At 33.7% G+C, this 25,672-nt stretch overlaps 3 protein-coding genes across 3 annotated transcripts; 1 reads left to right on the top strand and 2 right to left on the bottom strand.

Annotated features, from left to right (window-relative positions):
* Positions 1-340: 340 nt before the first annotated feature.
* LOC102594654 (UTP--glucose-1-phosphate uridylyltransferase-like) lies at positions 341-8,106 on the bottom strand. The gene is made up of 21 exons (XM_006365798.2): positions 7,825-8,106; positions 6,896-6,943; positions 6,530-6,621; positions 6,183-6,273; positions 5,167-5,227; positions 5,010-5,087; positions 4,861-4,911; positions 4,677-4,750; positions 4,014-4,086; positions 3,843-3,900; positions 3,655-3,701; positions 3,500-3,565; positions 2,940-2,972; positions 2,194-2,246; positions 2,019-2,094; positions 1,879-1,935; positions 1,628-1,711; positions 1,430-1,531; positions 1,235-1,339; positions 1,013-1,084; positions 341-553 (listed from the first exon to the last, which is right to left on the bottom strand). The coding sequence occupies exons 1-21, from the start codon at positions 7,908-7,910 to the stop codon at positions 527-529; spliced, it is 1,434 nt and encodes a 477-aa protein (XP_006365860.1). The 5' UTR covers positions 7,911-8,106; the 3' UTR covers positions 341-526.
* A 1,434-nt stretch (positions 8,107-9,540) lies between these two features.
* Positions 9,541-11,281, bottom strand: LOC102594318 (60S ribosomal protein L6-like). Its single transcript, XM_006365797.2, has 2 exons — positions 10,677-11,281; positions 9,541-9,854 (listed from the first exon to the last, which is right to left on the bottom strand). Exons 1-2 carry the CDS (start codon positions 11,208-11,210, stop codon positions 9,699-9,701), a joined length of 690 nt encoding a protein of 229 aa, XP_006365859.1. The 5' UTR covers positions 11,211-11,281; the 3' UTR covers positions 9,541-9,698.
* Positions 11,282-15,482: 4,201 nt separating this feature from the next.
* On the top strand, positions 15,483-23,947 carry LOC102593986 (E3 ubiquitin-protein ligase UPL5). Its single transcript, XM_006365796.2, has 3 exons — positions 15,483-17,496; positions 19,936-20,525; positions 23,355-23,947. Exons 1-3 carry the CDS (start codon positions 15,675-15,677, stop codon positions 23,616-23,618), a joined length of 2,676 nt encoding a protein of 891 aa, XP_006365858.1. The 5' UTR covers positions 15,483-15,674; the 3' UTR covers positions 23,619-23,947.
* The last annotated feature ends 1,725 nt before the right edge of the window (positions 23,948-25,672 follow it).

The raw sequence follows: 25,672 nt of genomic DNA, 5'->3' as shown, positions 1-25,672 counted from the left end.
AAGGGACAAAAAAGAGAAATTAGCAATAAAACCCTACATATAGCTACAAATTGTAATATTTTAAACTATAGTTTTTCTCGTAAATACATATTACATGTTTGCCTTGTTGGGTAATTTTTTTCCTAAATGAAACTAAATGTAATAGAAATTCGAATTAAAACTCATAAATTTCAAATTTTAGATCTGCGCTTCTAAAGAAAAGTCTCAAGAGAGGGAAGGAGCATTTTTTTTGGGCAAAAAAAGAAGAAGAAAATCTTGAAAATACAGTGACATACTTCAAGAACGAAATCGAAGTTTAATTGCTTATAATTAGAATTAAGAGAGACTAAACTTCTTTAAGAAAAATATTAATACTCAAGATATGGGGATTGTAATCATTTGAACTCTTACAAACGATTACCGTAGCCAAAACAAAATTGTTCATTTATTTTCGTTAATGTGATAATTCTCTATAAACTGCAACCAAAAATTACTCCTTGCTTCTTTGGAACATCCTATGTTGTTTAACACCAGTAACTCAACTCTCCTATATGTCCTCAGGACCATTGACATCCTGGAAATCAATGTAACAAACTTTAGTAGACGTTTGGACATGAATTGCGTGATATTAGAAAAAATAGTTATTAAAGATAAGTTGAAAAAGGGTATTTGGTTGTTGAAGTTAAGTTTGGAGATATACATCTTCTTGATCCAAAATGGATGGGGAGAGGAAAGATTCTTTGTTGGGTTCTCATGGGAACAGATCCGGAGGAGATGAGGTGGGGCCTGTAGCTGAGAGGATTAGGGTATGTGGCTACGAACCATGGTGTTGGGGGGTTCGAATCCATCCTCGCCCACAACCGACCCAAAAGGGATGGGAATTTTTTCTTTTAACTTGAAAAACTAGTCTTTGAAAAACTCTTTTCAAGTTTGGAGTGAAAAATTGACACAACGTATAACCAAATAGGTTTCTGATGAAAAGCAATATCAACTAAATAGAATAGCTCGCATGCATTTAGATCCATGGAATTACCTTATTTGCAATCACAGCTCCATCTGGAATTTCTAACTTCACTCCGGATTTAGCATTGACAGTCACATTCCCCTAAAAGATATGAAAACAAAAAAAAAATTAAACACTATTAAGTCATATGAAAATGCCATGAATTAATGGATCTGAACATCGTCTAAGAAGACCAACTCTACCGGTGAACACGTGAGATCAAGGGAGATGAAGACAAACTTTGTTAATTACCTTCAGAGTAATGCCAGCTCCAAAATATACATCACCAGTGACCTTCAAGCTATCTAGCTCAATAATGCTGGGAATCGACTTAAAACGACTTAAGAAGCTGGCAACCTGAAAAGATAAGTAGACTTATTAGCTGGCATTCAACGAAAGACCAACCAATCTACCATGTTAAATATAATTTCAGGAAGTAAGCTCAACCTTCTTGAATTCAGGTCCCAACTCAATAGAAGGGTTAGAAGGATTTGCCCTGGCTGGATTGCGGATGACATAGCCATCATCAGTCAAGGTGTAAAGATCAGACTGTAAAAATTATGCAGGTGAATTAACATATTATAAAGAACATTGATTAACAGGGGATGAATTTTATCAGTAATCATGACAAACACGGAAATTAACCTGGACAAGAAGTAAATCTGAACTTGCTTTCACTGGAAGGAAACGAGATCGAGGAACATTAGCTCCAATAGCCCGATCAAAGAACTGGTAAAGAAAAGAAAAGAAAAAATGTAAATGCTTAGCCAAACTTCATCAGAAAGAGGAAACAGCAGTTCAACGAAAATATCAAGACTTAAAGGAATGACATAATATCAAGACTTAAAGGAATGACATTAATGATTTAGAAGCATGAGGTTAAGGTTTTGGGATACCCTAATTGCAGCACCAGCAGCAGTTTCAAGTTGAAGAACTTTAATCCCGTCTACTTCCTGCAAATCAACTTAGCTACATCGTGATCTTATGCGAAGTACTGAAACATTCAACTTCAGCCTCAACTAGCAGAAAACGATACCTTGGGGTTTGGAATTATCTCCATCTTGAGTGCATCTGCTTCTACAAGTCTTTTAACAGCATTTAAATTCACCCACCTGTTTGTATAGCCAAGGGTTCAATCAGTGCACGTTTCAAAGGAAAAGGAAGTAAGAACATAAAGCTTAGAGTAGGTTAAAAAAGACATCTCAACTTACAAGTTGTTGGTGTTAAAAATCTTGAACTTCTCTATTGACTTAAACTCATTGACCTGTATCAACCAAGTTTCTTATACATCAGATGTGCCACCTCTGGGATGGATTAGAAAGAATCATATGCACGGTAAGGTTAGAAGGTAAAACGGAATTGGATACGACTGCAAGAAAAATGTCAACTAACTAATCTTGTTAGAATAATAGCAGAAAATACTAATCTAGGAGGAACATTAAGCAGCTCACAACTTTTAATGTTTACATATAAAATACATGCAACAGAATAGCTATTTCATTAGAAAGAAACATCTTGATAGAAAGAAATTGCAGAGGAAACTAGATTGTTCAGACAAAGAACTATCAGGTCTATAGCTAGTAGAGTTACTCAGCCATTTGAGCTAATCCAATTAGATAACTCGAGTGATAGTATATTTGAAACCCTCTGGCAATCTTCAGGTGTATTTGTAACAGTTTCATGCAGAGCATCAAACAGAACGGTGAATGAAATAAAAATGAGATAATTTCATCGGAATTGGATAAACATGTCGGGTATTGATTGAGCTGTATGTCACAGTACAACTTGAAAAAATTGACAATATATTGACACAGAATCAGTCATTTAAAATGTTCTTTAACTTCTTTTATTTTTATTTTTTTTGCTCTCCATCTCCTAATGTCAGCTGCAATTTAACATCTGCAACGTCAATGCATACTATAATAGCAATAGAAGAAATAGAAGAGGCATGACTCACATGTTGATCAGGAACTTGAGCTATTTCCAAAAGCTGCACCACCACACAAACACAGAAGCTTAATAAGCAGTTGTGTGAAATTCACTCATAATTGATAGCTTTAATGCAGCAAAACAATTATCCTAAGACCTCACAAAAAGGGAAAACCAAAAAGAGTAACAGAACACTTGAATTTGGACATCCATCATAGGTTTGCAAATGGTGTTTAACAGCAAGCATAATAAGCAGGAACTGTGGTGATTAGAAGTACTGCAAAGAAAGTACATTTCACTTCGCAGGTGCTACCTTTTCTTGGACCCCTGTGTGGTGTAGGCAGGAGGGATGGGAAGGGTTAGGACACATGATGAAAATCCTCATAACTGGATATTTGACCAATTGATGTCACCCTTAACCCATCTAAAACTAGTACTCAGTTGCTCTAGTGAAGGAGAAAAGATACGGGTGGTGGTCCTAATGTTGTTTTGAAATATTTACATCTTCAGATGATGAAATGCAGAGACAAGGATGTCATAGCAAATAACCTCAACATCCTACAACTTTTTTTGGGGAAGGCAACATACCTGTACTTTTCCATCGTAAGAGATTAGGGTGCCACCTTTAACATCAGCTAATGTTTTTGGTGTCACCTGCAAAAATTGTAAAGATTTAAAACTGGAGAAACTAGAAACAGCTTTTACCTACCAAACACAGCCTTAAAAGGCATTACAGTCATTACCTCCATGCAGTACTCGTTCTTGTTCTGGATCAAATGATTTAGGATTTCTGTAATATTGAATTAAGGTAACTACACTGCACTTGGCGGTGATTGAGAAAAGTCTATCACTATTGAAAGCTTCTTATGATTGAGATGTTAATAAATGAACTCAGGCTTTCATACACATTTGAGAATCATAGCAAGGATACTCAAATCAACCACAGCGCCCAAGTTATCTGAGTTGGCAACAAAGACATATTCCTTTCCCTGTAACAGATTGAAAAAGAAAATTAGCCATTGTTACACAAACAGTAAATATATAAAAGACAAGCCCAATGCAAGGCAGAATCAGAAAAAAGCAGTAACATGAAGAGCAGAACCTTCGATAAAAGTGCATCAAGCTTGCCACTATTCATTAAAGAAGGAAAAACATCACCATGACCTGGGGGGTTCCTGTACATGTGAACACTGCATTAGCTGAGCGAAATGCTAAAATGAAACCAACAAAATAGAAAAGGAGTACAAGAACAGGACCAGACGATCAGAACCCATGCACAATCTACTCCAGTTGAGATTCAGTATGAAGAATTAAGAATTTGATAATCTTAGCCTATGTTTGAAATGGATTGTTTTATGAAGAATGATTTATGTCACAGAAAAGCCAAATGAATCAGAATTTGCACTCTCATTCTAGCAGCAGCAAACATAGTGGCATACTTGGTCACAGACAATACGAGTACAATTTTTTTTTTATTTTCCGATAACTACAATAACAATTATAGATGCAGCTTGAAGGAGGAAAACTTCATCACCAAATACAGGTTTAACTTAAGTGACAAGAAAAGAGCGTGAAAATTAATACTTAAGAAAGAGCAGTTAGACTAACTGAATCATCACTTAAAAGATAGTCATTAGATGCAGATTCTGACATTATAATTCAGTATAACACCCACAAGAATTTTTTTTGTAAATGTTTCAAATGGTGAGTTGATTCCATTTTTTAATCGTAATCACAAAGTCCACACATTAAACAGTTTAAATACCATCCATCTTTGCCAGCATTGCCTTTGCAAGGAAGTGGAGCAAAGTCCTCAATAACCATACGAGGATACTGACTCTACAAAAATTTAAAGATGAAAGAATAAATAAACCTATTCAAATCCAAAATTTTGGGTGAAAAAACAAGCTAGTCGATACTTAATATCATTGATGTTAAGCCCCACTAACCTGATTGAATGTGTGAATCTCAATGTTTGAGTTTGAATATTTTTCTACAATCTACATAGAGAATGCAAAGGCAAAATCAGCAGTTGAATCAAATCCAAACACTGGAGAACAATCATGGATTACTATGGATCACAATGATATTATTTCACCTTTGCTGTATCATCATGGGTGTTGAATGAATTCATCAAAAGCAGGGGAACAGTGCATCCATACTTGGTATTGAGAGCCTACAGACAGCATCCTTTTGTTGGTAAATATATATAAAACATCATGGTGAACTAAATTGATCCATAAAACCATAGATACCTCAATTTGTTTGACAATCAAATCAAGGAATGTCAAACCATTACGAACTTCAATAACTGATCTGCATGGAAGAAATACAAACTTCAGACTCTGAGAAGATATAAAGATCGATAAATAACCCAGCTAAAACTTCCAATTTATGATGAGAAAGGAGAGGTTTTTAACATATCTAGACAAACTTCTCAAGAACCCATGCATCATCATAAACACCACAAAGGTAAAAGGTAAGGAGGTAGCGCCTCGGCTGCCAACAAATGTAAAATCTGATCTACTTATAAATTAACCATCATATTTCTCCTATCTACATCACACCCCTTGGGAGGTGGCCCTTCCCTGGACCATGTTAATGCGGGATGCTTTGTGCACCAGGATGCCCTTTTTTTTATTTCTCCTATCTGTATTCTTGAAAAGGTGTCACTTGCAGAAAAGTGGCTTAGTATTGATCATTCAGTAATATAATTCTGCCAAATTCTATCTAGTTGCAGGCAGCATTTGAACTGTTTCATATCCAAATGATACAAGCTGCGGTAGGAAATGACATCAAATCAACCCAATAAGTAGTTTCTATTCATGTTTGATGACTCAAAGCGTTAGAAAACAATCAAACACAGAGTAGAAAGAGAAACCAATAACCAAGTTTTATCATTTTATAGCCTTCATTGAGGGCATGTGTAAGGAAAAAAGATTGAAAGAAGGGTATCATGTGAAGGTAAAATAAAATAGTACTCCTAACAAGATTCAGCATACCATTCAGAAAGTTTCTTGGAACCTTACTGATGAATCAATAAAATAATGTTGCCAAGAAAAAGACAGAAGATTCAGAACACTGCTCTGGATCCACCAACAGTACTCACTCTCCAGTGACATGTAATAGAACAGAAAGATACTTGGAACAATATGTGCTGACAAACATGAGTTTAAGTCCAGTAATGAAAACAAAAGTATAATCCACATCTATAGCATAACCCTGTTAGAACTTAGACAAAATAACTGCTATATTTGTGGCAAATACATACTTGGGACCGGTGCACCCCATTGTTGTTCCCAAGCCTCCATTGAGCTTCAGGACAACAAGTTTGTCTAAGAGCTTCTTTGTTTCCGCGGGATCTGCAATGATCAAGATAGTGAAGCTTCTTCAGAAACAGTTTCAATTCACAACAAAGGCAGATCTAGCTCCTCCGTGCAAATTCAACTAGACTCATTACTTACCATGTATACAAATATAAAAATAATTTTTAAAAACATGTGTGCGCACACGCACAAACAAATAAATACCAATTTATATACACATCTGCCACTAATTCTCACTCCTCAATACAGTAGCCAATCAATACAAGAAGAGCAATTTAGCAAATCATAATACCTTCAGAGAGAGGTGCTAACTTGTCGTAAGGCACCACCACGTCATCAGTTGGTGTCTGGATCTTACTCCACTCGACATGTTGTGCCTCACCACTACAATTCAAATGCCAAAATAGATCATGAGTTTATCTGCTCTTGTTTGAGTTTCACAAGCTAAAAACTAGACTTATCTCCTCCAAAACTTAAACCATATCCGAGATCATCAAAATCAATAGACACTAATACATCACTACCTTAAATCACCTAACACTGTCACAAATCCACTCAAGAAATTGGGCATTAGATTAACCACATTCTAAAGTTCAGTTAATTAAAATGATTAGTACTAACTACAACAAGCAGTAAACAGAGATATATCCAATTGTACCTTAGATAGCGAGTGACAAGGTTAAGAAATCCAGATTTCTCATTATCACTGCAAAAAATAAAAACTCCGTAAAAACAATCAGACGAGAAAAAAAAAACATCAGGTCTGGATAAGATCGAACAATTCAAAAGCAAATGACACTATCATGCAGCAAGCAAAATCTAGGAAAACCATACTAAATGAGCAATGGATCCAGAAATGGAGAATCTGAGATAAATAAGAAATGATGCTATCATGCAGAGCAAGTAAATCCAGCAAAACTACACACACAGAGGAAATCAGAAATGGAAAATTGAATTTCTCATCATCACTGCAAAAGAAAAAGGTTCACACTATATCAAGTACAAATCCAAAAATAAATAAACAAACATCGAGAAATTGTGAAAAATAGAAGAGAAAAAAACGACAATGCTGCTATCGTGAAGCAATGAAACCGCCAGAAATAGAGAAAACTGAGATACATCAAAGATGATAATAACATGCAGCAAGTAAATCAAGCAAAACTACACAGCTCCAGATCAAAAAATGAACTAACATCAAGCAATTGAGAAAAATAGAAAAAAAAAACGCAATGCTGATATCGTGTAGCAATGAAACCGCGAGAAATAGAGAAAACTGAGATACATCGAAATCGATACTAGCATGCAGAGCAAGTAAATCTAACCAAAACTACGCATATTCACACACACATAATAAATACAGATTTCTCATTATCACTGCAAAAAGAAATAAAAATCAGCTCCGGATCAAAAAATGAACAAAAGCATCGAGAAACTGAGAAAAAATAGAAAAAAACGCAATGCTGTTATCATATATCAATGAAACCTCCAGAAATCCAGAAACTGATAATCATAGAAATTGATCCTAGCATTTACAGCAAATCTAAGCAAAACTACGTATAATCTGCAAAACAAAACAAAAAGACTTGCCTGATTTGAGTAAGGCTGGAAACAGCAGATTTGAGATTAGCTAGCTTCTCGGCATCAGCAGGACTGAGAGAAGGCACCGGAGACATTATTGTAGAAGAGAATTGAGTTTTTCCGATCTGTAGTATGAAGTTTTTCAACAAAGAGCGTGAACTGAAACGAAAGCTTAAAATTGCGTGGATTGAAAGTGAAGCTAAAAAAAATGTGAGAGATGGAGGGAAGAGGGAAGGAGTATTAATATAGGGAAGAAAAAGCTCATCGGGATCTGTATAAGAAATGTAAAAGTAAAAATTTGTGGGTGAGAGAAAATTGAGAAAATGCAAGGAGAATATTATGACTTGTAATGAATTAGTTATTGGAGACTCAAAAAGAAATTGTGATGATGGGTGTGTTCGTACGAAAATATTTTTCGTCAAAAATATTTGGTTATGTTGATATTTTATATCATATTTATAATGATTTTCTAGGTCATTTTTTTTTCTTTGTTTTTTTTTCGGTGTTTAAAGCGTTCCTATATTGATCTCAAGTCATAAATGACTTGGTGGGATTGACAATTCGGTCACCTAATCGTTCGTGTGATTTTTGTGCTAAGTTTACGTGTTTTGAAACTTTTGAAACCTAAACTTTTGGCTTTGATGTATATTATCCATCATTATGTTATCAAGAGATTGTGATTGAATTTGTATTTGGCTTTCTGATATGATAAGTCAAAGTAAATTTTAGATGAAATTCAAATTATATATATGTACTGACATTGCCTAGTATATACATATGTATTGACATTACAGAGCGAATAGTAAATTTAGAGTTAATTTATTTCGTCACGGATATTTTTAACTACATTTCAAAATAAATATGGTTTAGCTCACCTTATTTTACATTCATTAAAAATAGGTAACATAATATATAGTTATCCTTTGGATAAATAAGAAGGAATCTCTTTAGTTACACTATCTGGTTGAGAAGACTATCAAGGCTCTTGCTATAGTGAAGTGAAAGATTTTTCACTATAATAGAAAGCAAACAGGTGAGAGCAAATCAAGTGAGAGCAAAGTAAGCTTTGGTAGTGAGCTGTCTTTGCAATCCATTTCATCAATATAGTCAAAAATAGACAATGAATGTGACAATTATAACATTTTTTGAAGACATTTTTAACTTTTGCAAAGTTACTAGTACCTCTTGAACAATTTCAAAATAGTATATATAACCCCAGTGTAGTCTCATTAGTTAGGTTTGTAGAGGGTGTGTGTCCGCAGCCTCATCCTTCCTTGTGAACATAGAGAGATTGTTTCCGATAAATATTCAACTCAAGAATCACCTGATACATAGATTGAAGAACTATGGAAGCAACCCAAAAGGAACCAGCAGAGTGAGCAAGAAGTGTAGAGAGATCATTGGTGATAACAAAGGGCTCACCAACGAGCCAAAATACTACGCCATTTCCTGCAATTCCCCTTCTCAAGAGGTATGCACAATGTAAGAAGATCGGTAAGCAGATATGTGAACAGATCAACAACAACCCGCCACTTAAACTTCTCGATATATTCATCACATATAAGCTACAGCCACAATGGCAGTCAAGAAGAAGAGTACCCAACTTAACACTCATCTTGGTAACATATAGCTTCAGTACACAGGAAAATCTTGACATGGCAGAAAAGAACATCATTGAGCTCAATTTTGAACAAGATAGTATATTAAAGAAAACAAATTGCATAATATCAGAAGGATAAAACAAGAAAATTCCAATATTGCAAATTCTAATTAAAGATGTTTATACTCAATATGAACTCTTAACGTAAGTTCAAACCGAAGAAAACAGAAAAATAGTAGTAACAAAAATCAGTTTCAACAGAAATGTTGTAGGTGTTCTTCCTTTAGAACACAAGCTCATGTGGTTTCATGCCTGACTTCAACGAGAACCTTGCAGACAAATACGCCTTCAATTCAGGAATTCCTTCAATGGTTTTGAGCAATGCAGCGTCCACAGCTTTCTGCTCATCTTTCTTTTCTTGTGGAAGCACATTCTTCTCCTGCATTCACAACAAACGAATACAAACCATATTTAAATCAAACAATTCTCAAATGTCTTCTCCCGCATCAAATTAGATCACACAAAGCTGAAGAATTTTAACAATGTAGGTTAAACAAAGCGCGTACTCACTATTACAAGGGAGTAGCGAGTGCATCAGTTCTCACCAATATGTATTTATACTAAAAGTTAGAACTTTTTTTCGAAAGTAAATGCTAAAACCATCTCTAACCAAGATCATAACAACACAATTCCATTTTTCTCTAAATTGTATAGAAAATAGACTTCTAAATGTGATACACATTTCATTAGTTACTTTTACTAACAATAAATATCTTCATATACTAAACACACTCGCGAACGATAAGTAGTGCATCTTCAGAATTGCAACATTTCCACGGCATATAAGCTATTAATACATTCGTCCCCAAAGCAAGTTAATCACACACACTACAATCGTTCTAATAAATCCGAAATCTATACTCAGTCCCATGACTATAAATATCTTCATGTACCAAAAGCTCACTAATAAGTACTACATCATTGCAACATTCAAACAGCATATACGCTACTATTCCCTCGGTTTCAATTTGTTTGTCTGCTACTCTTTTATATCATTACTTTAGTTACTTCACCGCAAGATTAAAGAGCATTTTGTTACATTTGTCGTATATTTAAAAACTCTGTGTCGAATCAAAATAGGACAAACAAATAGTAATGGAGGGAGTATACCAATGTATAATACTAAGTCCAATTGAGTGAAAAATACAGAATTTCATAAAAAGGAGACAAATTTAAGCAGAAAATGAACAAACAAACAAACCTCTTTCTTGTCTTCAAAAAACTCCCCTTCTCCCTTCTTCTGCTTCTTCTCAACCTGCTTAGCAAAATACTTATCATCAATCTTCTCCACATTCACTCCAGAAACATCAACCTTTGTCGAGGTACCAATAACATAAGCTTGATTCACACGTCTCAATGGAACTCCATTAAGCTTAAACGGACCAGTAACAAGAAGCAATCCAGAAGTAAGCTGCTTCAAAAACACAACTCTCTTTCCCTTAAACCTACCAGCAAGGATAATCAACACTGTTCCAGGTGTAATACTTGCCCTAAGCTTTGTAGGTTTTGGCTTGTGTTTGTTAACAAGGGGCTTTTTCACGTCATCGGCAGGGTAGAATTTTGGTGGCTTTACAGCGGCGACGGTGGCGGCGGGTTTTTTCTCGTGGAGGGGTAATTTGCCGCCGTTTTTCTTCTTAATTGCCCATAAACCCTTCTTATGGTACATTTTGGAACGTGAAAACTTTCCGACGCCACGGATTAGCTCTGGGTTTCGGATTGTCTTCTTCGCCGCCATTGTAGAAAAGCTTGAGAAGCTCTGGTGAAAGAGTGAAACCCTAGATTTGAAAAATGGCAAATTGCTGAGATTTTTTCAGCCTCTAATTTATGTAAAATGGATAATTAGATGAAAGCCCATGTGTATATTGGGCTGGCCCATGTGATTTTTCATGTTTGGGCTGGTCACAAATTTTCACCCGATATTTGGTATTCGATTAATATAATTTAGATTTGCGTTGGAAAGTTCCACTTACAACATTAGGACTAAAATGTTCTTTATTAAAGATGATTTCGTAACTAGAACTCGAAGTCAGAGTTTTTAATTAAAGATAAAGAAGTACTTACCACTACATATGTATAAAAAAATTATGAGACTATAAAAATTATATCTCATTGCATATATTAGAGTTGACTGTAACGTGCATTATTTCAGATAATTAAAACGAAAATTTACCAATATAAAGCTTGTAGCCATAGTGATCCTATTCAACCAATTCGATCATTTTTTAGCACCTTATATCTTTTTTCGGGGAGTCTCAGTATCCGATCACTTTTGTATGATTTCTCTTGCATTGTCCTTTTCAAATGGGTTTTGAAGATAAAAAAAAACATTTATTGATTAACTCATAAACTGACCTGGGTAATCAATCTTGCAATTGGATCGTTGCGATTACGAGTACGATGTCTAATTGTCCAGACGGTAATGATAGTATCTTTTACCTAAATCAGTAATCACTTTTTTTAAGTAATATGGAAGAGGACTGAAACTTACATAAATTTCTCTAGTTTAGGAGCCAATTACTTAAATGCACTTTAGTTTGCAATATTACAAATACGTCTAGATACATGTATCTCGGGATTTATGGGATTTAAATTGAGGTGTAATTTATTTTAGATGCATTGTATTAAAGTGGATTCACATGTATCTGTGATATATAGCACATATCGCTCGGCACTCGCCTATGTATCTGATATCCCAGTTACATATAAATCACACCAGATACATATACATACATGTATCTAGTGTCATTTGCATGTATCTGAGATACTTGATCATCTTACTCACCTCTCTCCCTATATTAATGTATCATGTAGGAAAAAACTAGGTGTAACTTTCTTAATGTATAATAAGAAATTCTTAATTAATGATAAAATATATAATATTTTTAAAATATAAATAATAATAATAATATATATGATCGTGAAATATGTCCAATTACATAATTTTTACTAAATATATTCCAGGTTAAAAACCCTTTGTTAGTACATCAATATAGATACATGTCATATCTTGGGCTCCAAGTAGCAATTAAACCTTACTTTATCGACTTGTTATATAATAAATCGATTAAAATAGTAATCAACTTTATATTTTTTTAAAAATATCAAATAGGATGAACATGTTCACATTTGCCTTTTGACTTATTATGGTCAATTGGTCATATATACTTTGTTTTGTATACCTAATAATTAACTTTTTAATTCTTTTTTATATTACATTTTTACTTAAATTCCTCCTTAAAGCAAGATATTAATAAATTTTAATTGCTTAAATTTGACCCAAAAAGAGTTTTGAGTTAGCCATCCATTGTCCTCCTTTTGCTATTGAATAACAAATTTTCCATTCTATTATATTTTTATTTTTTTTCAAGAAGATGGTTGATAAGAAGAAGAAAAAGATTTAATTATATTAAACACTCTTATAATATGACCCAATTTCATACATATTGCATGCATTTTAAAAAGAAACAAAAAGAGAGAGAGAAAATTGTAAGATAGCATAATATGCAAATGGAAGAAAATAAAACTAGAAGAAGTAAAGAAGGTAGAAAAAATATCTCTATGGCATAAAAACGATCGGTTGTGAATGAATGAATAAGATTGTTTTATCTTAAGCATGAGTTTTGAATATAAAAAAATATATTTTTAAAGAGTATTTTTTCTTAAATAAATTTTATGTGGCTCAAATTCGAATTAACCAGTTCTATTATGAATATCAAATTTTAAATGAATAATAATATTAATAAAAACAAAAAGAGTGTCTTCCTTTCACCTCTTTTGTTCCCCCTCCACTTTTAAAATTAATTTATGTCAAGTTTATAATTAAAATTCTAGCTCTATTTTTAAAGTCATGTTTAGTTTTTGTTTTTTTTTTTGGTTTTTTAACCTAATACATTCATATTAAAGCTCAATTAAATTTAAATTTGTGTAAAAAAAATTTATATTAAGGGTAGAACATTCTCTAATAAAAACGATTCTAAATCCAAAATATTAGAATCCAAAATATTTGATGTATTAAGGATGAATGAATACTTATCGGTATAAAAATTCTTTTAGAAAAGTAATCTTATGAGTTGACTTTAATTAGTTAACTTATACAATACATAAATAATTTTCATATATGTTTTTTGAGTGTGTAAAGAAGAAGTGCACTTTGAACAAAAAGTGAGGACTCAACTAAAGTAAAATTTGGGGACCAATAGTAATATTATACATAAAAATCAATTTATATTCTTTTCAAAATCTCTTTAACGACTATCTTTTTTACTGGATTGACCTGTAAAAAATATACTTTGGGTTCAAAAAGAGGGGTAATGCCTCGTTTATTAACTACACGAACCGAGCACCATACATTCACATATCAATACATACATATAACTCGTTAATCTACGTCAAACAGCGACTCAAACAACAAAACAAAAAAGTAAAACCCTTTTCGTTATAAATTTTCAGTACGAAGATGAATATGAAATTGTGACCTAATGATTCCTTCGACCTTCAAAATTTGGATTTATATATATATGAAAATAAAAGTTTTTGTATTATAAATAACCCGTTTCAATTTTGAACATTAAATATTCAAATAATCCAGAAAATACCAAATGCTTATTGTAATTGAATCGTTTCAGGTTCACGCAAGTTGACACGAATATTATAATTATCAAAAACAAAATATGTACCTTGTATCACGTTATTTTCCCTTTTTTTTTCTTCTTTTGTTGCTTTGGTTCATATATATCGAGTGTTAGTTTTTTTTTTTTTTTTAATATGTAATAGTGTTCATATTGCATGTCGGTGGAAAGTTCCAAAAGGCCCCTAATGTGAACAAGTCCAACAATGGGAAAAAGAAATTTTATTTTTCACTATCAATATTCGATATTTCTATTGAAATTTGACTAAATTCAAACTTACATTTATAGAGTCCATTATAAGTGGATGTTTCAATAATTTTCTTTTATTTTCAAAAATATAAAATCAAAGACCTATCAAAAAATCTCCAAATTCAAACTTGCATATTATAGAGTCCATTATAAGCGGATGTTTTCAATAATTTTCTTTTATTCTCAAAAATATAAAATCAAAAACCTATCAAGAAAAGAGATTTTGAATATCTCACCATACTTATATAGTTATATTGATTCACTTATTTTTATTACTTTTTTGCAATATAAAAAAAGTTGATTATTTTTATTTAAGAAAATGAACATTCTGTAAAGAAATGTTTAATTCAATTAATTAAAGTCAAGATATTGCAAATCAAAAATCAGTACTACGAGATATGATTTACAAAACCTCGATACAGAAATTTAATGAACAAATTACCAAATATAACTATATTCACTAATAATAAAAAGGCATAAATACATAAATATATATTCTAATTTGATTTCATTTGATATTTATGCTCTCCATTTCAGATATACATAAATAAACACTCAAAATTATATAAAATTAAACTAGTAAACATACCGTCCTACGTGGTATAGTATACGTTGAAAGCCACGTAAAACTCAAATTACTGTATACAACGTCGTCAATGGCGGAGTCATAATTTCAATAAGGGGTTCAAAATCTGTAGAAATAGACATACAAAGTTGCCGAAGGGGGTTCGATATCTATTATATATACATAAAAAATTATTTTAATCATGTATAAATAATATAATTTTCCGCCAATAAAAGTTTCCCCTTAGTATAAGGTGACTCCTCAACGTCGTATAAGATAAATATACAAATTTAAGTGCATATCTAAAATTAGAGGTTGAGATCAAGTTTATAAACCTCAAAATTAGTCATAACTTATATAGAAAATTAATAAAATAAAATATGCGTAAAGTCTAAAGTGGACACGTAAAAGTGAACGGAAGATAAATATTTATGTGCTAGTAACTGAAAAAGGAAAAAGCATGTAGCTCGCGGGAAACCTATTTTGGTCATTTCACAATACTTAGCGTAACAAAATGCTTTTTTCTTTTCTTTTCATTTTCATTTTCTCTTCTTCTTCTCAAACATTTTTTTCTCACTCTCCATTTTCTCTCTCTACACTTTCTCTCTCCTCTTCATCTTCTTCTTCTTCCTCTTGTTGTTTTCAGTTTTGATTGAGGAAAGTTTTGAACTCAGCAGAAAAAAATAGTGGGTTTAGTTTTTTATTTGGTGAATTTTGGTGTTATGATTCTTCTATGGAGTAAAACCCCGGAATTTCAATGACCGGCGTTAATCCCAAACGGAAGCTTGAAGATTATGCCGCCGACGAAGACGCTGTTTCATCGGAACTATACTTAGTACACTCCGCCGTCAGGATGAGAAAAGACCAATCTGTCCTTACCTCTTTCACCGATTCCCCTCCACGTCATCATCAAAACAACAGCTCTGACTCAGCTTCATCATCGCCGCAACAACTTCCGTCATCGTCATCTTCATCTTCATCGTCGGTGTTCACTCAGTCAACTAGGTTTCTGGGTCGTCTTCAGTTTTTTGTCAGGTTGTTATCCGGCGGGAATACTTTGGTGCTTCAAGCTGAGTCTACTGACTCAGTAAAATCAATTCATGAGAAAATCCAGTTCATTACCGGAATGCCCATAACTGAGCAGAGATTAATCTACAGAGGGAAGCAGCTACAGTGGGAGCAAACGTTAGCCGGCTGCGACATTCAAAATGATGCTGGATTGCAATTGGTTGGACGAATGCGGAGCACAGGGCATCCACAAGCATGGCAGCTGATAAATGACTTGGTTTCTCAGATTTTTGATCTGTGTAAGAGTGGTAATCCTCGCCCTTCGAATCGTATAAAGACTAGACTAATTGAGTTTCTTACTATGACACCTCGAAATGCTACTGAAAAATCCGCCGAGCACCTTCAGATTTTCCTGTCTTCGTGCGCCCCGGCAGCTTTGGTGATGCTGTATATGTCTCAAGCTAAAGTGAACAAAGATACTGCTGATGAATCGATTCGTCAATTTATTAATTCGAGTAAGACTGTTTTGCCTAATCCTATATATACACAATGTGCTCCTATAATTTTAGAATTCTGTAAGTTGCTTAGTAGGTCTGCTGGTGTTGATGATTCTTTATATGCTCTTTGTCGGAGTAGTTTAGGGGGTATAGTAGAGTCTGTTGGGGTTGTAAGTTGGGAGAGTAAGAAGACTGATGGTAAAGATGTAATGGAATTACAAGACATTTTCCCATTTGTTCGCGAACTAGCAGCTAAGCTATCACAGGCTTTAGAATCAAGTGTGGGATCAGACACCACAATGGGGCCTTCTTCAAGTGATGTGCGTGATTTTACTGCGTTTATAGGTCCTATCATGAATTTGATAGGGGATCATGTAGCGATTTGCAGTCCAATCGCTTTCCCATTGCAGGAGGAAGGCACCAGTGAGGAGGAAAGCAAAAGATTTGAGATGTTGTATTACAGACAGCAGATTAAATATTTGCATGATATTTACTTTGATTTGCTGGAGAAATTAGAGCTATGTCTAAAGAAAATGGAAGAATCTTTAGCATTGAAAGAGAAAGGAGAAGGTGAGCCTCTTGTATCCGGGTGGTCCCAGTATTTTGCAATTCTGAAGGAGATAAATGCTATATCAAAACTTTATAAGGGCTCGGAGGATGAATTTTGGAATAGAATGAGGCAAAGAAAAGTTTCTTTGTGTTTTCTGATTGTTAGATTTGCTAAACGATCTGAAGATCATCGGTGGATTTTGGAGCACAAGGAAGTGACTAATTTTGAGGTGAGGAGGTATCTGGCCATGATGATGCTTCCAGAAGTGAAGGACGAGTACGAGGAGCTTCACGAGATGCTCATTGACCGCTCTCAGTTGCTCTCAGAATCTTTTGAGTACATTGCACATGCAGATCCCGAGTCATTACGTGGTGGCTTGTTTATGGAGTTCAAGAGTGAAGAAGCTACGGGGCCTGGCGTCTTGAGGGAGTGGTTTTTCTTGGTATGTCGAGCAATCTTCAACCCTCAGAATGCACTGTTTGTTGCTTGTCCAAATGACCGCAGAAGGTTCTTTCCAAATCCAGGTAAGCTTTTCTTGCCTTCATTTTAAATTCATCTGACATTTTTTTCTATATAAACTCGCATATCTTCACATTTTGTTAGTATTTGATTTCAAAGTTCTATATGTGGATATTGTATTTGCATTTGACATCTTTGTACATTGCTCTAGTGGATTGAATGAATTGAACTTGCATTCCTAGTATTTTTATGTAAAAACTGAACTGTAAAGACCCTTACTCTCTTTTTGAGAATTGAATAATGCTAAAGCAGTTGAGAGTGGGATTTGAACTGTGAAGAACCCTATTCTTAAGTGTCTATTTCCTTGTTGTTATCCATTTAGTAAGGATTACCATTGCTTAGTGTTATTAGAAGTCATCACTTCATGTCTTAAAGTGATGAAGCAATTAATCAAGGGGTTACCGCTTCATGGTTTTGGCCGTGTGTTTTAGATAAGTGCAAGACATCACACAACGATGTGTGAGGCTATCCTAATGAAAATCAGTCCGTTCTTTGAATCTTTTTTGAGAATTAGTACAGTTGTATTCTTCAGCATTCTCAATGCTGGCCACCATCAAAAACATGTTACAAGGAAAGTATACTCTAGCTTTACTTGAATCTTAACTTTGATGAGTTGGAATATCATCGTTATTGTTTATTGGATGTTTGAAATTAGTTATTTTAATTGCAATTTGATCAATAGATTGCACGATAAACATGTGTTTGGTGATTTTTACTTGTATAACTTGTACACTTTACTTCGAAGAAGTGTGTGCTTCATCATGCTTTTTGCTTCAAGCCACATGAAGACATGAACCCAATCACTTTTTTGCCCTCAACTTATTTGTATGGTACATTATGTTTGCCAATGCCATCTTCTTCAGGTAAGTCTTCACATCCCTCTTCCTAGGTTGACTATATTGACTATTTTGTGGTCGTACATGACCCACAACTAATGGATCCTATGTGTACATTTCCTATGTCTCCTCCTCAAGGTCATGATATACAAGTTCTGATTCAATCCTCCTTTTATTGCAAAACTGTGTCCTCTACATAATCTTTGAAGGGCTATTAAGTGTTCGTTTTTATCGTAATCATCATCTTGGTATATTTTTGAGTTATCAATATTTGCTCTTAAGCCTTTGTACGTTTTTTTTTCTTAAAATCAAGAAATCTCCAAGGACTAGTGGCACGGTTTGAAACTCGATGGATGATGGGCCCACCCCTATACCATTTTCCATTAAAATACCAAGATTTAATTTGCAGTAGGGCTCAAACCGATAATGTGTGCATAACTCAAGCATCACTGATTGAGCTCTTATTGTTAGACTTAAGCCCCTTTTACATTTGTGTCGTCCTTGTCAGGTAGTCATATCCTTAAAGTCTCTTCGTATTGGTATCAAGTTCAAGGACTAGTTAGATAAAACGTCTGTGATAGTCAAGTTGCACTTCGTATTGCATCAAATTCGACCTTCCATGGAAGGACCAAACACAAGGAAATCGACTTTGATTTTGTTGGAGAAGAGATACACCAGAGACATAGTCATTAAAATTTGTAAAATTAAATGATTATCTTGTAAAAATATTCACCAAGTCTTTCGTCAGTCCACAAATTAGTTATATATGTAAATAGGTAGGTAGTTACTATGTGGACCAATTTGCGTGAGGGGGTTAGACGTCCACTTGGCGAGCTAGTTGTCTTAATTTAGAATCTTTTAATCTTTGTTCATGGTATTTCCCCCCTCTTGTTTTAGCAATTTTGACCTACATTAGGTTTGAATTATCTTCAACAATTGCTGATTGATAACCAATGTATCATTTTCCAAATATTTGAAGGTGGGATCAGGGCTTCTCCTGCCTGTCCAGGTCCCTATCTGTGCAGAGAAACTAAAAGATTCCAGTATTTAATGTGTAGCTCATAATTATTTTCGTTTTAACTTAAGGAGATACAGCTATTTTGGCACCAAATCAATCAATTGCACCAATCCCAAATCAGTTAGTGGTAGGTATTCTAACATGCAATATCTAAATATTATTTTGTTTTCTTGATTTAAATACTCTTCTTGTCCTCTTCGTGATTTTCTTCTGAAGTCCTCATCTGGTTGTCTTCTGCGGGGAATCAGATAAATGCTGGGAAACACTGATATAGAGTTCAACATTCTGGCTGATGGATGACCACGCTGATCCTTAGCCAGCAAACTTTCTTAGACAAAGTTAGAAATTCATGGTCCACTTTTCTTTGTATTGCACTATATATGGAGTACTTCCAAGTCATAGTATCATTTTCTTTTCTTTTTGAGATATGTGGTTAGACAAGCTGACAATTTTCATTCATCATCATTGTTTCCATTTATTTGGATGAACTTGCAATGCCTATGTTTTGTTGGAATTTTTATTTTATTTTGCAAGACACTGATACTATTATTATTGGGGCCTTATTGACATTCTACATATTCGTATTGCAGCGTCGAAGGTGGACCCATTGCACCTTGAGTATTTTAGCTTCTCTGGCAGGGTAATTGCTTTGGCCTTGATGCATAAAATACAAGTTGGCATTGTCTTTGACCGCGTGTTCTTCTTACAATTGTCGGGTAAGAGTATTTCCTTGGATGACATAAGGGATGCAGATCCATTCTTGTACAGCAGCTGCAGGCAGATATTGGAGATGGATCCGGAGATGGTAGATCAAGATACTCTTGGTTTGACATTTGTTCGTGAAGTAGAAGAGTTAGGATCCAGGAAGGTTGTCGAGCTGTGCCCTAATGGGAAAAGTACCATGGTGAATAGTAAAAATAGGAAGCAGTATGTTGAGCTTCTTATTCAGCACCGCTTTGTCACATCCATTGCTGAGCAGGTGGCTCATTTTGCTCAAGGTTTTGCTGACATTATAACTACCGTAAGACTCCAGAAATCCTTTTTCCAGAGCTTAGATCTTGAAGATCTTGATTGGATGCTCCACGGGAGTGAAACTGCTGTTTCTGTGGAAGACTGGAAAGCACATACTGATTATAATGGCTATAAAGAAAGTGATCCTCAAATATCTTGGTTTTGGAAGGTATGTTCTGTTTCTAGTCTTGCAGTCTGTACATTTCCTTTATTTGGAGACTTCATTTCTTTTGTTTCATGTCAGTCTTTCCTCTGTTAACATTCTGTATAGAAGCTTGATTCTTTTCAAAGGTATTGCACCAGGCAAAAATCTATATTTCCTTCTGTCTTCTCTATATGTGTTTACTTCTTCTTTTCTGAGAAGGGAGATTTTTTTTTTCCTGGTGGGGATGAGGGACTGTACCTTCCTAATATTTCTTTTTTGGTTTTCCTGAGAGATTCTGAATCAAATGGCCACTGTTGAAGGAGAAACATTAAGGAAGAGCCCGTTTCACTTCTATGCCTATTTATATCACTAGATAATTCACTTGAAACTACACTGTTTGTTTTTACTTCTGTAGTTTCTTAGCAAATTCTCTTTGACGTATAATATAATAAACTTAATTAATATTAGGATAAGCTACAGGGACACCCTTGCTAAACCACTTAAGTTACAGATACCTAACCACTTTGTGAAACTAAGTGACACCTTTGTTAGACCCTTTTGCTAAAAAGTGTGCAAGTGAGCATGCTATGGCCAATATGCCCTTTGTGCTTAATAATTGAAGACTATGTGAAAGAGAAAGAAAGATCCAACTTCGAAACAAATTTAGTCCATCTTACAACTTATACGTGCAAAAAATGATGATTGCCTACATATGCCAATAAACGTAATTTTCAATGTGCAAATCTTCGAGTTTATATTAATAGAGAGAATACAAGCTTATATATATGTATACTAGGTTATATATATATATATATATATATATATATATATATATATATATATATATATATATATATATATATATATATATATATATATATATATATATATATATATATATATATATATATATATATATATATATATATATATATATATATATATATATATATATATATATATATATATATATATATATATATATATATATATATATATATATATATATATATATATATATATATATATATATATATATATATATATATATATATATATATATATATATATATATATATATATATATATATATATATATATATATATATATATATATATATATATATATATATATATATATATATATATATATATATATATATATATATATATATATATATATATATATATATATATATATATATATATATATATATATATATATATATATATATATATATATATATATATATATATAACCATGTGTCCGGGCCAATTTGTGCGCATCTCGACTAATTCCATGGGTACCTGCCAGCAACACGTAACTATGTTCCCAAAGGCTAGGACAACAAGGAAGAAATCACCTAGTATTTTTGTCTCTGCTGGGATTTGAACCTGAGGCTTTAACCCACTTCATTGACCTCTAGGCACTTTAATATGACATGTTAGACTAGGCATTTCCACTTATCTAGAAAAGGTACTTCCATTAATTTCTTTTTCCTTCTACCTTTTAATATAAGGTCTGGATTTATTGAAGTTAATATATAATTAAGCATTAGCCAAAGATGCTTGAAAAAGGAACTAGAATTTTAGCTTCTAAAGCTAAACAATGTGTGTGAGAAAAAGATATGTATAATTAGTGAATAGTAGCTTACTTTAGAAGGGTATTTTGGTTGTAAATTTCTCATTTTGTGCAACATCGACAACTTTCTGATACTTTTTGACTAGATAGGGTCATACATTGGTGTGTCAAATAGCACTAAAAAGCTTAGTGGGTTCCTGTATTTTTTTTTTCAAAATAAGGGTGAGGGATATCCAATATAGGCAATCTAGAGGGGTTGTCGTCCTTTTTACTAACTATGATTTTAAGCTCTATGATATTCTCTATCTTGTCTATACTAGGATGGTAAAAATGATGCCCTTTGATATTTCTTTGATGCTTGAGTATGAGAAGGTAATGGAAAACGAACAAAAAGTTCCATAAACAATTGTTCGTAGTCTTCTTTGATTGCTCAATGCTTGGATAGAGAGAAGCAATTACTTTGTAGAATTGGTTTATCTTTTTTTTCTCCAGAAATTCCAGCACGGAGCAAATTTAGAGGCTAATATTAGGATGTGGCCCTGTTGCCGCCCTTGGCTCACACCGTTATCATATTTGTAGGTGGAATAAGAATTAACTATGAAGAACTGTTGGTTTCTGTGAAGAGCATTTTGCAGGCTAAAAACTAAATGCTTTGATTCTGGGTATAGGAATTTATCCGAGAAAGCAACTCTAAAAAGCTATACCCCGCTGTCGGTTGTGCTGTTTGGAGAGGTTGCAATCTTTTGATTTTGATCATCTATAGTCATCATGGAGATATTATGTCACCTCATCTGTCATTCTACAAAACTTAAGAAAGGATTTTTCTGTTGAGAGGTGCAAAGTTTTTTCAAGTAGATAACCAAACAAGTTGAACAGTGCCATAAGAGATAAGTCTTATTTATTCTGCTCCGACAAATCGATAGTTTGAGCATACATGCACATCTACAGCTACCCTCCTTTTGCATTTAGTAGTGTTGTGCCTTTGCATTTCACTTTCTGTGAATATGAATTGGGTAATAAGCTGCGCAAGGATCCATTTTAACATGCTCCTGGGGCTCGGATTACTGCAATTTTCTGTAAAAGACACAGGTGGAGAAAGCAAGCAAACAAAGTACCTGGTGGTCATTGGATATAAGTCCTGGATTACCTAATTGTTCCTAATGTGGACTTGGGGACTTGGTTGTTACTACTTCGAATATTATGAGGATGAACCTCGGTTTATGAGATTTGATTCATACCAATTTAAAGTTTGTTTTCTTTCATTCCTGCAGATTGTTGGGTGCATGTCAGCTGAGCAGAGAAAGGTTCTCCTCTTCTTTTGGACTTCAATAAAGTATCTTCCCGTCGAGGGTTTTGGAGGTTTGGCCTCTAGGCTTTACATCTACAAAACCAGAGAGTCAAATGATCGTTTGCCTTCTTCACACACATGTTTCTTCCGCCTATGCTTTCCTCCTTATCCATCCATGGATGTCATGCAAGATCGACTTCACATTATCACCCAAGAGCATGTCGGTTGCAGCTTTGGTACGTGGTGACATCATCGATCTTTTTGGACCTGAATCAGACTGCACATAAGTTATGTAATCAACTTGTACATATGTATAGCGTATGCTCCTATTTGGAACTTAACTTTGGTAAGGTTTTTCTAGTTGGTTTAAATGGTGGAAGGTTGTAGTTTATTCTCACCTTAATTTAACTTTTATACAGGTATAATATCTGTTAATAAAAAAAGTAAGAAGGGTCAAGTTTTTTCTTTTTAACTAATAATTATATTTGTTCATGTGTGATTGTTGTTTATATTTGTAAAGCTTAGGTTTTATTTTCAATCTTTGTCATGCTAAAAAGAGCATGCCTTGGGAAGTGATTGTAATATTGCCTTCTCCTTTGAGTTAGATTAGCAAATGTATTATATTTGTATTGAGTACAGATTTGTTTGGCATTTCACTACTTTTATGGTTGAAATCATCAACTTTTCTTGATATGCCAGACACCCTCTGGACTCAATGTCACTAATCTGTGAAGAATGGTACTACATCAACAACATACATAGGGTAATCCCACTAGGTAGGGATTGGGAAGGTAGAGTGTACGAAGATCTTACCTCTGTCTTGGAGGTAGATAGATAGACTATTTATTTTCAGTAGATTTTCGGCACAAGGAAATAAGCGGGACAACGCTAACTATCTACTTAACCTTCTACCCTAATGCATGTGTGTCTCTCATAATCTCCTATCTAAGGTCATGTCCTCAGTAAGTTGAAGTTGCGTCATGTCTGGTTTAATCACCTCTTTCCATTACTTCTTCAGTCTACCTCTCTTGAAACCATTCATAGCCAACTTGTGGAGAATGGTATTACTAGTTGGGTTTTTCTCTTCTTTTTTTATCAGAAGAAATGGTTCGAGCCTTTTATTTTGATTTCACGAATCTAGAGATCCATGAATCGAAATCCTAATGCATATAGATACAAATGGTCCAATGAGATAGGGAAGAAAGAGAGATGAGGCATTCACTTATTTTCAGATATCCAAGCTTCATGTTTCGTGAGAGTGGTACGATACGTGGATATATTATATATTACACAAAATCAAAATAGGATAGTTGAAATGTAGAAGTGCTATGAGAATATTATATTATACCATATCATATATGATAGAGAGATGCATATACTGAGGCTCTTGGGTTGCTATAGTATTCGATATATCCACAAGATGAGTGTTGTATAAATGTGAATGTTAAGATAAACCTACGAGTATACTAAGATAAAAGAATGAGATCCACGACAGATGCTTAAGATGATTTGGTCATGTTTCGTATTAACTTTCAGATGCTTTGTAGTTTTTATTTGTACGTAATATATTGAGTTGAGTTAATTAGAACGACTTAATAAATAAAGATTCTTATAATTAATCTTGACTTTCTTGTGGTTGAAGAGTAGTTATTGGTACTATAATTTTATTTTATTTTATATTGGGAGGAGAGTTTTAACCGTTATTTTAAAAGAATTGAGAAATTTCAATTATTTTATCGTACCCTCTAATTAATTTAAAATATAGAGGTAGAAGGTCACAATCTAGGGTCAAAGATAGTTTAATTATAACAACAAAACAAGTTATTCAAGGTGAACCTTAATGTATGAAAATATTCTTCAAACTTCGTTATACATTCAAGTTATTATTTGCCGTGCGTCGAGTACACACTCGGTACCCAGCTTCCCATAAACGATTAAGGAATGAGAAATCCGATCATTTTTTTTTAAAGAAGTATTACCTAGCATTTAAAAATGTGACTTAATAGCGAATAGTCATGAAAATTTTAGAGATAGTAAGTGATCTCTACTCATTTATTAAATTCTTGGTGAGTAGAATTACCCAAAACATATACTGATGAAAGCTCGTAAATATTATAATCAAAATAAAACCTTTTATTATTCAAAGACAGACTCAACACCCCCACCCCACCCACCCCGCAACCACAAACCATAGACCAAAGACACAAGGATATATGCATTACAACAAACATATTCCTTCATTCTAGTTATCATACTAAATAGTACTAATAATAAATATATAAAATCTTAACTTAAAATATT

This window comes from Solanum tuberosum, unplaced genomic scaffold (genome assembly GCF_000226075.1).
Source record: "Solanum tuberosum cultivar DM 1-3 516 R44 unplaced genomic scaffold, SolTub_3.0 scf00580, whole genome shotgun sequence".
Lineage (NCBI taxonomy): Eukaryota > Viridiplantae > Streptophyta > Magnoliopsida > Solanales > Solanaceae > Solanum > Solanum tuberosum.
The sequence above is the reverse complement of the archived record's forward strand: the minus strand, read 5'-3'. Positions and strand labels throughout refer to the sequence as shown.